The sequence below is a fragment of the Anabrus simplex genome, chromosome X (assembly GCF_040414725.1).
Source record: "Anabrus simplex isolate iqAnaSimp1 chromosome X, ASM4041472v1, whole genome shotgun sequence".
NCBI lineage: Eukaryota > Metazoa > Arthropoda > Insecta > Orthoptera > Tettigoniidae > Anabrus > Anabrus simplex.
In genome coordinates this window covers 193,862,710-193,875,813 of record NC_090279.1, presented here as the reverse complement: position 1 = coordinate 193,875,813, position 13,104 = coordinate 193,862,710, and the positions used below count along the sequence as shown (strand labels likewise).

The 13,104-nt window shown below is 43.0% G+C and overlaps 1 protein-coding gene across 1 annotated transcript in view; it reads right to left on the bottom strand.

Annotated features, from left to right (window-relative positions):
* Flo2 (flotillin-2) overlaps nucleotides 1–12,175 on the bottom strand; it is an 85,457-nt gene extending 73,282 nt beyond the window's left edge. The window contains exons 1-2 of the mRNA XM_067158882.2: nucleotides 12,080–12,175; nucleotides 7,104–7,305 (exon numbers count right to left, since the gene is read on the bottom strand). Coding sequence (XP_067014983.2) covers nucleotides 7,104–7,302 — 199 coding nt within the window. The 5' untranslated portion in view covers nucleotides 7,303–7,305; nucleotides 12,080–12,175. The remainder of the gene's footprint in view (nucleotides 1–7,103; nucleotides 7,306–12,079) is intronic.
* Nucleotides 12,176–13,104: the final 929 nt, after the last annotated feature.

The window sequence follows — 13,104 nt, the reverse complement described above, 5'->3', positions numbered from 1 at the left end:
TAAACTCAGGTCGATTGGGAATTGTCTGGTCTGAAGTAGCCACTATTTTACCCTTTTGAGATCATTACAACAGTAAATAGCACACCCTCCCCCTTTACGTTTTCTTCGGTCTGGACGATGTAAAGTCATGTTATTTAATTCAACAAGGCCTGAGTTTAGTGAGGGTTGTAACCAAGTCTCAGTTACACATATGCAGTGCAAGGTATTACTATCATGAAAGAGGGATTGTATTTCGTTAATGTGAGCGTTAATATGACAACACTGGATAATGCGCTATTGTGCTGAAGACTATACGCATGCGCAAAGCAGATGACGTCATGGTTTTCTGCACTGATATTCCCATTAGCGAGGAGCACGGTAAGGTACGTGCCTTGTCGTCTAGAGCCACCCTCAACCCAGTGGCAGTATTACAGTTGACCACAAGGGTCCGCCACCTCCCCTATTATGGTTAGCCACAGCCTCCCAGGAGCTACTATTGCATTACATTACCGGCAGATTTCGCTAGTACCCTAATTCTGAATAGGCATTTTGGTGTCTATTCAGACTCTTTTCCAGAAAGAGAACTGAATACAGTGGCGCATATGTATCCCTGCCTAAATAAGACACAGCTGAAGACTGAACTAGAAGTATTGTATATGAGAAATGGCTTTCAGAAAGATGATGGGGCCATTTCCATGTTGCAGTTTCTGCTTGACAATGAACTAGATAGGGACGCATTTCCACAAGTATGCGAATTACTCCGAATTGTTGTCACAACCCCAATTACGACAGCGGAGCCTGAGAGGTGTTTTTCTACTTTGAATACGAATTAAAACGTTTCTGAGGAACACCATGACTGGAGAACGACTGTCAGCGCTGGCTATTGAGAAGAGATTTGTCAACATCATCAGTGACTTCAATCGTAAAGTGATTGAGAAATTTGCGCGATTGAAGGACAGAAGGATTGCTTTCCTGTACAAATAATCAGCATTTACGTGAGTTGCTAATCTAAATCCTATCATTTAAATAAGCATGATCTAGTATTGTTGGTTGTACTGCATGCTAAATTGTTTAGAGTAGTGGCTATAATTTGCAAAATGAGAATAATTACCATGTGAAACAGTAGAACCTGACTAACCGAGATAATGTGGAGACTATTGGGTCAATTCGGAAATAATTATTTTAAAACATTTACCGGTAAATGCGGTACACATTCCTTCTATGCTTCTCGTCATATCCAGGTGAACTTCGTGCTGTTTAAAAACCAGGAATAGTGCTCGCATCCTTCAGTGTTCGCAGTGCAGTAAAGCTATTATGAATTTTGCTACTGTTCTACACTAAGACAGCCTGCCCGCGGTGTAGGGGTAGCGTGCCTTCCTCTTACCCGGAGGCCCCGGGTTCGATTCCCGGTCAGGCCAGGGATTTTAACCTGGATCTGAGGGCTGGTTCGAGGTCCACTCAGTCTACGTGATTACAATTGAGGAGCTATCTGACGGTGAGATGGCGGTCAAAAAAGCCAAGAATAACGGCCGAGAGGATTCGTCGTGCTAACCACACGACACCTCGTAATCTGCAGACCACCGGGCTGAGCAGCAGTCGCTTGGTAGGCCATGAGGTTTGGTTTGGTTCTACACTAACACCCAGGTGAAATTCGTGCTGTTTGAAAACCAAGAATAGTACTCGCATCCTTCAATAATCTCAGTGTAGTAAAGTTATTGTGAATTTTACTTTTGTTCTACACTAACAAATTAGTCTCGTATAAAATTTATCCTCGGTTACAGGGGTTCTACCAAAGTATTTGTGAAGAAGGAACCGTACAAGGAACTGTTAGTGAAATGATTTATGTACCTATGTTACTTTTTTGCTGATTTGAGACATGAACAAAAATGATGTTGTGAACCCCCTAAAAAATTTGTCACGAGCCGCCACTGGACGTGTCCATAAAATGCTAGGCATTTCCTCCTGGCCACGTCCGTGATTTTTTCACAGTATTTGTAGAGTTCTTGGTTGGGTCGCCTTTTGTATTAATTCCCTTCCTTGACTGGTCCTAATATAGTCCTCTGTATTTTTCTCTCCTGGATTTCGAGATTGTCCGTGAGTCCCTTCCTGTTGAATATTAGACATTCTGAAGCATATAAGGCTTCAGGTTGGATGGCTGTCTGGTAATGCTTCATTTTAGTGTTACGGGGGAGACACTTTTTACTGTAGGTGTTCTTTTGTTCTAGCTTATTAACTAAAAAGCAAAGTCATCTCCGCACAGACCATGAAGGCCCTTGGAGGGGTGGAAGGTAAAGGCTTCCACTATCCGCAACCTCGGCACTAGATGGGGTAGAGTGGTTAGCTCTACGCCCGGCCGCCTTTGCCCCCAGGAATTAACCTGGTACTCATTTTTGGTGTAGGCTGAGTGAACCTCAGGGCCATGTGCACCTCCGGAAGTAGAAATCTCGTTTCTTAAATTCTACGATTTCCTGCGGGGGATTCGAACCAACGTCCTGCCGGGCGAACCGAGCACGCCTTTACCGCCCCGGCGAGGCAATTCCTAGCTTTTTAACTAAGTTGATATATCGCATGGCTTTACAAATACACAAAAATCTAATATCATCTAATATCAAATGGAAATGTCCAGATTTGACAACCAGTCCAGAGCATTCGGAGTCACTTGGTGTAGAAGCCTCAGATCACCGTTAAATGCTCGAAGTGGGCATTCCTTAACAATGCGTTCCATTATCTGCTCCTCCGCTGCGCATTCGCAGTCAGCAGATGAACGGAAACCCCATTTCTTCAACATGTAACCACACCTCCCTTGACCCGTTCTAATTCGCTTCAGCTTCGACCATCTTTGACGCGGAAGTTCGAACCCTTCAACCTTCTTACCTAGCAACCGTGCAGGCAGTGATGGAAGATATAGACGGATGGTCAGACACTGTTACCTAGCAACCGTGCAGGCACTGATGTAAGATATAGACGGATGGTCAGACACTGTTACCTAGCAACCGTGCAGGCTGTGATGTAAGATATAGACGGATGGTCAGACACTGTTACCTAGCAACCGTGCTGGCAGTGATGTAAGATATAGACGGATGGTCAGACACTGTTACCTAGCAACCGTGCAGGCAGTGATGTAAGATATAGACGGATGGTCAGACACTGTTACCTAGCAACCGTGCTGGCAGTGATGTAAGATATGGATGGATGGTCAGACACTGTTACCTAGCAACCGTGCAGGCTGTGATGTAAGATATGGATGAATGGCCATAGAATGTTACCTCTCAACCGTGCTGGCAGTGATGTAAGATATAGACGGATGGTCAGACACTGTTACCTAGTAACCGTGCAGGCTATGTCTCATGGCTGTTTACTATTTGGAATTAGGGGACGTTGATAGTTGGTAATAATAATAATAATAATAATAATAATAATAATAATAATAATTTTATTTGTTTTACGTCCCACTAACTACTTTTACGGTTTTCGGAGACGCCGAGGTGCCGGAATTTAGTCCCGCAGGAGTTCTTTTACGTGCCAGTGAATCTACCGACACGAGGCTGACGTATTTGAGCCACTCAGCCCGGCACTGATTAGCTGGCCATGACCTAGAAGCATATTTATGATCATTTGATTTTCGAAAGAAGTGGTTTCTGTTATGATACTTGTAATAACAGCACCTAGGTTATCTGTGTGTCCTTGAGAAGACACTTCCTGGTGCCAATTCCCGAGATAAACTGAGCTAACACTGGCAGCATTGTGCTGCCCCTGAAAAGATAACATTATCATCAATCCTACCACAACATTGCATCCCGTGAAGTACAATACATACTTGTGAATCGCCGTACCTAGTTTAGCCGTGGGAACATAATGAGTATGGGAAAGTTTACTTTGTACTGAGCGTAATCAAATAATGATGCTATTCGCTTTACAAGCCACTAACTACTGTTACGGTTTTTGGAGACGCCGAGGTGCAGGAATTTAGCCACGCACTAGTCCCTTTACGTGCCAGTACATCTATCGACATGGGGCTGACATATTTGGAGCGTATTCATCCCATGTCTTTATTAATACAAAAATATTCATCGATGGTTTAGAATTTTAGTAATTTACTGCGCTGATGACCATGATTACAACTAGAGCCCAATATTTAGGCATTAGTAGATTAGAAAAGCCGGCCCCGTGGTGTAGGGGTAGCGTGCCTGCCTCTTACCCGGAGGCCCCGGGTTCGATTCCCGGGCAGGTCAAGGATTTTTACCTAGACCTGAGGGCTGGTTCGAGGTCCACTCAGCCTACGTGATTCGAATTGAGGAGCTATCTGACGGTGAGATGGCGGCCCCGGTCTAGAAAGCCAAGAATAACGGCCGAGAGGATTCGTAATCTGCAGGCCTTCGGGCTGAGCAGCGGTCGCTTGGTAGGCCAAGGCCCTTCAAGGGCTGTAGTGCGATGGGGTTTGGCTTTTTAGTAGATTAGAAAGCAAACTCACTGAAGCGAGTAATAAGTATATACTAGACCGGACTACAGTCCTGCTATGAGATTTACATAAACAGTAGGGGCTCGGCCTCTCAGAACCCCTAAAAGTTACGTTACTTTCATTACATTACGGAACAGGAGGCTAGACGACATCATCACCTCGACAAATTATTATGCATTCTATTCTTTACTGCATAAGCCTCCGGCCTCTAATTATCACCTTAAGCAATGGCGAAACGTGATCTTTTTTGTAGGGTAGGTTGAGATTTAATGCATTTCAATTCCTCAAAAATCACTTTCAGACGCTAGATTTCACGGAACGGTAGATTCATTCTACAAATGTGTTTACGTACCGTTAACTGGGGCTACTTTGGGACTGGTTGGATAAAATGGGACAGCGACCCTACTACGTGGTTTTAAATATCCCTCGGTCACCACTTGTGAGACAGCGTGTTGCTTCTGAGGTCTTTCGAAGATTTGTTCTTTGCTGCCATCTATCGGCCATACCCAGAATCTCTGTAAACAACCTTTGTGCCAGTTTTGACAAGTTCAAAGTGTGCTGCAAACTTCCATGTATGACGGTGGAACTACATTTGGAGCACGAAAGACAGGTAACTACAGCAAACTGTTCATGTTTTAGCTATCATTTCTGTGAATATAGAACAAAATAAAATAAAATTACTAACTAGTTTGGTTATGTTTGTCAATAATGGGACTTTCGTGGGGCAACTTTGGGATTGTCCCAGCAGGTGCAAGAACCAATTTCCGACCTAGCTGAAGAAGCTGTGGGAAAGCGTGACCTCAAAGGGATATAACTTGAAAGGAAGCTTCCGAAAAACCGGCATCTACTCCTTGAATCGCCAAATGATCCTGGAAAGGCTTTCGTCATTCGTGATGGCCCGGGAATCAGAGCAGTCATTGATGACACCTTTATGGACCACCTCGTGGAGAATAGAGAGGAAGCAACCCAGAAGCGTCAAATGGTGAGGGGCAAAAAGGTTAACGTTACTGCAGGTAAAAGCATTACTGTAGAAGATGTTCTTCGTGCCAGGAAGGCCGAGCCATCCGGTTCAAAAGAAAGAAGAGCTCCGCCTCGGAGAAAAACAAGTCGGAGAACAGAGAGGACACGGACAGCTGCACTGATGAGAGCTCGTCCCTTGTACCTTATGCAGAATCAGATGACAGCATGGCCTCGGTCGTCAAGTACGAAGATGGGCTCAAAGGCGTTGATAAGGCTTCACTAAACAAGGATCTAACCGAACATCTGGACGAGGGGAGGTATGTACTTTTTACATACAAAGGTGAATTGTATCCGGGACGGGTCACAAAAACAACAATGATGGGATTCATGATCTCCATGGCAAAATCTGGAAACAAGTGGGAGTGGCCCCAGAAAGAAGATCTTCTATAATATCCTTCAGAGGATGTCGTCCAAACAATCAGCCCACCCGAGCAAGGTGGTCGTCGATGTGTTTTTATGTTAAGGGATTGGGACCGTATGCGCAGGACTTGATTTTATCAGATGATTATCTTTTATGATTTGCAGGATTTTTAATGTTTTTACGTCTGTCTATTTGCTTTATATGAAGCCTTTATTGAGGTTACTCGTGGGTTTGTCAATTGCTTTAATGTGTTTAATCTTTTAATTTTTCCATCATTTTTATGGTACTATTACTTCACATCACTGCAGTGGAGGCAATACTGGTCTAAATAAAGTGTTACTAATCAAACATTGGAACAATATTTTTTTTCCATTGGTTTCAGTCTATGGGGTAAAATTGGGACAAAGTCAGGGAAGGGGGGGGGGGGGAAATCACTCGGAAAGGAACGATCACAGAATAAAATGCGCTTCATATTTAGAAAGAGGAAGTTTAAATCTATCGAAATTACTTGCATGTATCTGAAATTTTGCTCTAATTGTCTTTAGGTTGGCTCTATGGCCTTGTGTGTTCACCAGCCGCTAGATGGCACCGGTGATAGTTTCAGCGTTATCAGATCAGTACAGCTTGCGTTGTTGCGACGTAAAAATGGCCGCGCCACTCTCTGTTTTGCACTGAGGAAGAACGGCGTTCCGTAATCCGTCGTTTTTGGTCTGAGCGTGTGCCAGGAGCGGAAATTCGCCGAAGACTTTCAACACAATACGGAGACAATGTTTTTCCACAGCGAATTAAACAGTGGATTAAACAGTTCAAAAGGGGTCGCACGTGTGTGAAGGATAAGGGAAGATTGGAGCGTCCATCTGCAGCCGTAACTGATGGCAATATTGAACAAGTGCGTGATATGATCCTGAAAAACAAAGATTGACTGTCCTACGAACACATAGCAACATACATACGTACATAGTAAAACATCTGCCAGCTCGACTCCAGACAAGGCCGAAAACCCACATGACTACCTCACACAGTGAACTACACAACACTATTCCTTGTTCGTGGCGAGCCTGCTTTTATAAGTTCCAGTATCTTCCGTGAGTGCCCAGAATAGGAACGTTCTAGTTTCAAACTTCCGCGGAGACACCAATCGAAAAACACTTTAAAAGGACAGGCCGTCACAGGCCCTCATATTCCAACCTGACCCTCTCATTCCTTCCAGGAAATACCGAACAGTGGCATGAACTCGTAACAATACGCCAGACAAATAAATATCAATGCTACATTTGAACTTACCTAGAATGGCTCGGAGATGTCCCTCAAGAGTTTGTAGTACTGTCGACTTAATCTCCTTAACAGATTTTCCAAGGAACTGCTCGGAGGCAGTTTGCAGGAGTTCGTCAGCCTTCATGATCTTGCACTGAGCCACCCCTGTTACTGTGAGGGGGACTCCCTGGGCGGTCTCCACACTCTCGCACATCGGGTTTAGCGTCATAACCTGCAAACAAACAGAACATTATTATTAACATAAAGAAATAAATGAACTGGATTAAAGCCACTATATTTATTTATTTAATAATAAAGCCAAGCTTTCAGCCAAATTGCATTGGCCTTCATCAGGGCATGTGAAGATTTGCCTCCGACTGTGAGCAAAGAAGTTCTCCGAAGGAACGTAGAAGTTATGCCCATACTATCCACGACCTACCCCACTAACTGGACTCAAGGATCGTGGCACTGTGCGTCCCGCTGTGCCATGGTGGTGTTATGCATGTATTTCTGCAGTACAGGTCTCCATGTATTTGATAACTTGAAGCCGTCTTCCCTGTTGATGTTATTTGGGCGCACCTCTATCTCTATGGCTTCCCTCACAAGACGAGCATAGAAGTCTTTTACAGGCGCGATGACCTTCTTCTGGTCAAAGAGGATTTCATGGTCTGTACTGTAGAAATGTTCTGGTATGGCAGACTGACTTATGGCATTCTCCGTGAAGGATGAAAGTGTGACATTCTTTATCGACCTGATGTGCTCTTTCACCCTGGTGGTAACAAGCCTTTTTGTCATGCCAACATATGAACAACCACAACCACATGGAATTTCATATACGGCCGGTGTTTCAAGATGTGGTTTTTCTTTGACTGGTCAAAAAAGGGATTTGAGCTTCCGGTCTGCGGTGAAAACTGGAATTATATTGTACTTCTTAAGAATGCGCCCTATTCTGTCAGTTATACCTGCCACGTAAGGAAGGAATACTTTTTTTTTTCTTGCTGTAGTCCTGGTTGGTACTATTCAAGTTAGGCTCCTTGATCTTCACAGCTCGTGTTATGTCTCCTGATGTATAGCCGTTTTTCTTCATAGATGTTGTCACGGCCACATGGAAGGGAAACATTAAATGAATTTTTGGAGCGCCTAAATTCCATTAACAGTAAGATCAAGTTCACAATGGAAGTAGAAAATGAAGGTAAATTATTACCTTTTATTGATGGTACACTAGGCCATGCAATGTACAAGAAACCTACACATTCTGAATGATACCTTCATAAGTCTTCACATCACCACCCCTCCCAAAAAGCAGCTCTCCTTCGAACGTTATATACTAGGGTGAATAATGTTGCAGACGATGATAACCGCTCGAGTGCACTGAGAGAACTGACAACAATGGACTTTTAAGTTATTGTCCTCGGCTCATTGTTAACCCTTACCTGGTACGGGTTCACTTTTGTATCATAAATGGTACGACAGGGTCCCAGGGACCCAGGTTATAATGATGAGTTTAAATACAAAAAATTATTACATTTTATTAACATACAAACTTATTTAGCTCAACACACTGTTTACATCAGAAATAAACAACTTTCAAGTATTCTGAAACTTATTAAACCAATTAATGAGTGACTTTTTTGTTTGCATACATTTTCAAAGGACTAATGTTATCAATCAGTCAATCAATCAATCAATCAATCAATCAATCAATCAATCAATCAATCAATCAATCAATCAATCAATCAATCAATCAATCAATCCTGATCTGCATTTACGGCAGTCGCCCAGGTGTTGCCTTGTCAATTTTGATCAATAATCAAGTATTATGATTCAATATTTTTCAATACACTGACACAAAATGACAAAACAATGTCTACACTGATTCATAATAATGTCTTATGGTATAAAACATTTAACAGGAAAATTCTGAGAAACCACCAACTTGTAGTTATAGTTGTCTCTTGATTTCTTACGTCACTCACTATTTTCACATACTTTACACACCTTGTGTGCACATTAATTTCATATTGGTTTGCTGCACATCCTGCAAACAATATCCGTTTTTCTGTCCTTGCTGTATGGGCAGGTGGAACACCTTTTTGCGTTTGGATTTAGGTGTTTCGGGTGCTTGAGCATAGCGTTCCTCTAGCACCTCCATTTGCAGAATTCTTCTAAGTCCTATCTTAATTTCCCTTGGAATATTTCTGGGGTAGAAACGTTTCTTCATCTGAAGAACAGTCAGTTCACTAGAAAGACCCTTCAAGAAATTATTCTATAAGGAAAAATGTGCGAAGGAAAGAAGAAAAATGTCAAACATGAGCTTGAGAATACCTGAAAAATATTGCATTAATGGTACCCCAGTGTGTTGATCACGTCCACATCTCACAGCTGCTTCTCATCAACTAAAATGAATTTACATGGAACAACAATGAACTACCGTTACAGACGGAAGAGTAACGTAAATTCACAAGCTGCGCGGGGTCCTCAGGACCCAGCCGTACCAGTTAAGGGTATCTAGTCACATGTCGTTCAACATTTTTAGATTTAGAGAACTCTTGTCAAGAGGACGTTTACACAAAGCTTTAAGTTAATTGGTGCTACATGTTTAGGTTAATGTTATAAGTTAATTTTTACGGCTCATGTTTTTAATCATTTGTAAGATTTATGTACATTTTTATGCATTCCTTTTGAAACCATGTCATTGTATATTTTCTAATTTTGTGGCTGAAGATGATGTGCACCAGCATCGAAACCGGTCCCATTAGTTACTTTTGGCCACTCAGTGTATCTTAGAAATTAATTTATCCTATTTATCGGAGTTCAGTATTGTGTTCCTGCATTTATCTTGGAAACACAAGACTCACAGGTATAAATCCTTTCTTAGTCACCAATAATTGCTGATCAGTTTGCCTAGCTATGAAATATACAGGGTGAAGCGAAATTCGCGCACTCGGGTGTCGCAGTGCGACTCCTCACATACCAACAATAAAAAAAATGTCTCTCACAAAAGTTGGTCCTGCGAGTATATCAGGCAGGAAAAGCACGTTGAAGAGTGGCAATTTGGCAACACTGTAACCACATGTACGGTAAGTATCTCTGACAGCAACTATTATCCGTGCTGTACAGTTGGTGCAGTGGATAGAGTTTTCGGGTTAGCATGCAGGAGCTCGAGGGTTCGATCCTGGATTGAGGCGCATTTTTATTTGCTAATTTCCATCGGACATTACATACTGTAATACAGTAAGACTCCGTACCTTAGGTCACATGTATCCTACATTTACAACATTTTGTAACGCTGAACACAACAAATACTTTGCTAGGCCTACTGGTAACGTAAGGCCATAACAAAATGTAATGGACCTGAACGAGGCAAGAATAATAGTTGGTACTAATCTATGACACCATTGGAGGAGGGTATAAAGAAAACAGGTTTCGCATCTAGTATATGAAGTGGTGCGAATGAATTCACGCCCACGACGTGGAAAGGGCGTCTTTCAAGGCTGACGAATGAAAACGATTGTTCGTCCATTTCTAGGATCGTAGTATGTAAGTGCAAATGGTGTCTATAGAGGACCCACTGCAATCGCTGTTGACGATTAAGATGCCAGATACCATACCACTTGGACTACATTTACGTAAAAAATATACGCTTCAACCCCTCGACCTCCTGCATGCTAACCCAAAACTCTATCCACTGCACCAACTGTACAGCACGAATAACGTGCGCTGACAGAGGTAGTTACCCTACATGTGGTTACAGTGTTGCCAAACTGCCACTCTTCAACGTTCTTTTTCTGCCTGATATACTTGCAGGACCAACTTTTGTGAGAGACATTTTTTATTGCTGGCTGGCATGGGAGGAGTCGCGCTGCGACGCCCGAGTGCGCGAATTTCGCTTCACCTTGTATTTAGCAAATTTAACCATATGTAAGAAAAAAGTATAACTTTTAATGTTGTCACTAGTGGACTTTTATCAGTTTGACAAGAAAAAATCATCATCATCATCATCATCATCATCATCATCATCATCATCTGTTTACCCTCCAGGTTCGGTTTTTCCCTCAAGGGCAGTGTCCTGGAGCTTCAGACTCTTGGTCGGGGGATACAACTGGGGAGTATGACCAGTACCTCGCCCAAGCGGCCTCACCTGCTGTGCCGAACAGGGGCCTTGTGGAGGGATGGGAAGAGTGGAAGGGATAGGCAAGGAAGAGGGAAGGAAGCGGCCGTGGCCTTAAGTTAGGTACCATCCCGGCATTCGCCTGGAGGAGAAGTGGGAAACCACGGAAAACCACTTCCAGGATGGCTGAGGTGAGAATCGAACCCACCGCTACTCAGTTGACCTCCCGAGGCTGAGTGGACCCCGTTCCAGCCCTCGTACCACTTTTCAAATTTCGTGGCAGAGCCGGGAATCGAACCCGGGCCTCCGGGGGTGGCAGCTAATCACGCTAACCACTACACCACAGAGGCGGGACAAGAAAAAATGCATGCATAAATTTAAAGAACATCATACTGTAAAATGATCTAAAAATTCTTCAAAATGCTATAGGCCTACGTTGACGTAAATGTGGGCAGTTACTTTTTCTTTCATTCTTCTTTGCATGTACAGTATATATTAATATTTTTGTCTTAAAAATTAGTGTTATTTGTAGTTCTTGGTATTTTAAGTTAATCAATGTCATTGTATGGAATAATAACAATATGTGTGTGGTTAAGTGTAAGAAAGAGCCCTAACTTCGCCACAGAAAATAAAGGCTTTATCTATCTATCTATCTATCTATCTATCAAAACCTTCTTCAAATTTGGAATAATGACTGATCATCCCAAATCGGTAAAGAAAATGCAAAATAATGTAAAATAAAAACTTGATAACCATCACAGAATGAATTTTTGTCCTACTGATGAACGTCCTAATGCAAAGGGAAAAAGATGACATTTCAACAAGATCCGCCCCGCCCCCTACTCATCAGTGTAGGTATAATTTCAGAAGAATATGCACATATTTTAGTTCTTACCTCTAGTGACAGTCGCTGTACGTCCGTCACAAACCACCAAGCCCACGCCCAGCCCCCTACAATCGTCACCTTGCGGGTCGACCCGCAACAGCCACCTGAAACATACAAAAGGCCACGGAATGAGTTCATGACTTGTTGCATTGTCAGTAGTTTCATTTCGTCGAAGAACTAGAGGAAAGTGACAATTCACAATCAGAATAGCATCCATTAAGACTAACATCCGTGTCAAATGGGAAGTCTTTTGACCTCCAAAGATTACACAGAATTGTTCAAGCATGCGGCTGTTCCGTTATCGCGTTATGTATTGCGCTCCGTGGAAAAAATCACGTGAGCCAGACCAAATTAGTTTTACTTCATAAAAACATCCGCAACGGAAACCGCTTCATCTTTGAAACAGACTATAGATCATGGATATAATAATGAAAATCCATGGCCTATTTCCAGTGACCGGATCAGGAATGGAATGAACGAAGCCCGCATCTAGCGGCCGGGATACGAAATGTGCCGGCTGCCGAAGCCTGTCGCACTCCTCTGGGGCAATGATAAATGACTGATAGATGAAATGAAATGTTAATGGAGTGTGTTGCTGGAATGAAATGACAGGGAAAACCGGAGTACCCGGATGAAAACCTGTCCCGCCTCCGCTTTGTCCAGCACAAATCTCACATGGAGTGACCGAGATTTGAAGCACGATATCCAGCGGTTAGAGGCCGCTGCCGCCTGAGCCACGGGGGCTAAGACAAGGCTGCAATCTTTCACCTTTGCTGTTCGTAGTTTACATGGATCATCTGCTGAAAGGTATAGCCTAAAATGGCAGGGAGGGATTCAGTTAGGTGGAAATGTAGTAAGCAGTTTGGCCTATGCTGACGACTTGGTCTTAATGGCAGATTGCGCCGAAAGCCTGCAGTCTAATATCTTGGAACTTGAAAATAGGTGCAATGAGTATGGTATGAAAATTAGCCTCTCGAAGACTAAATTCAACAGAACTGAATGTCAGATTGGTGATACAAAGCTAGAACAGGTCG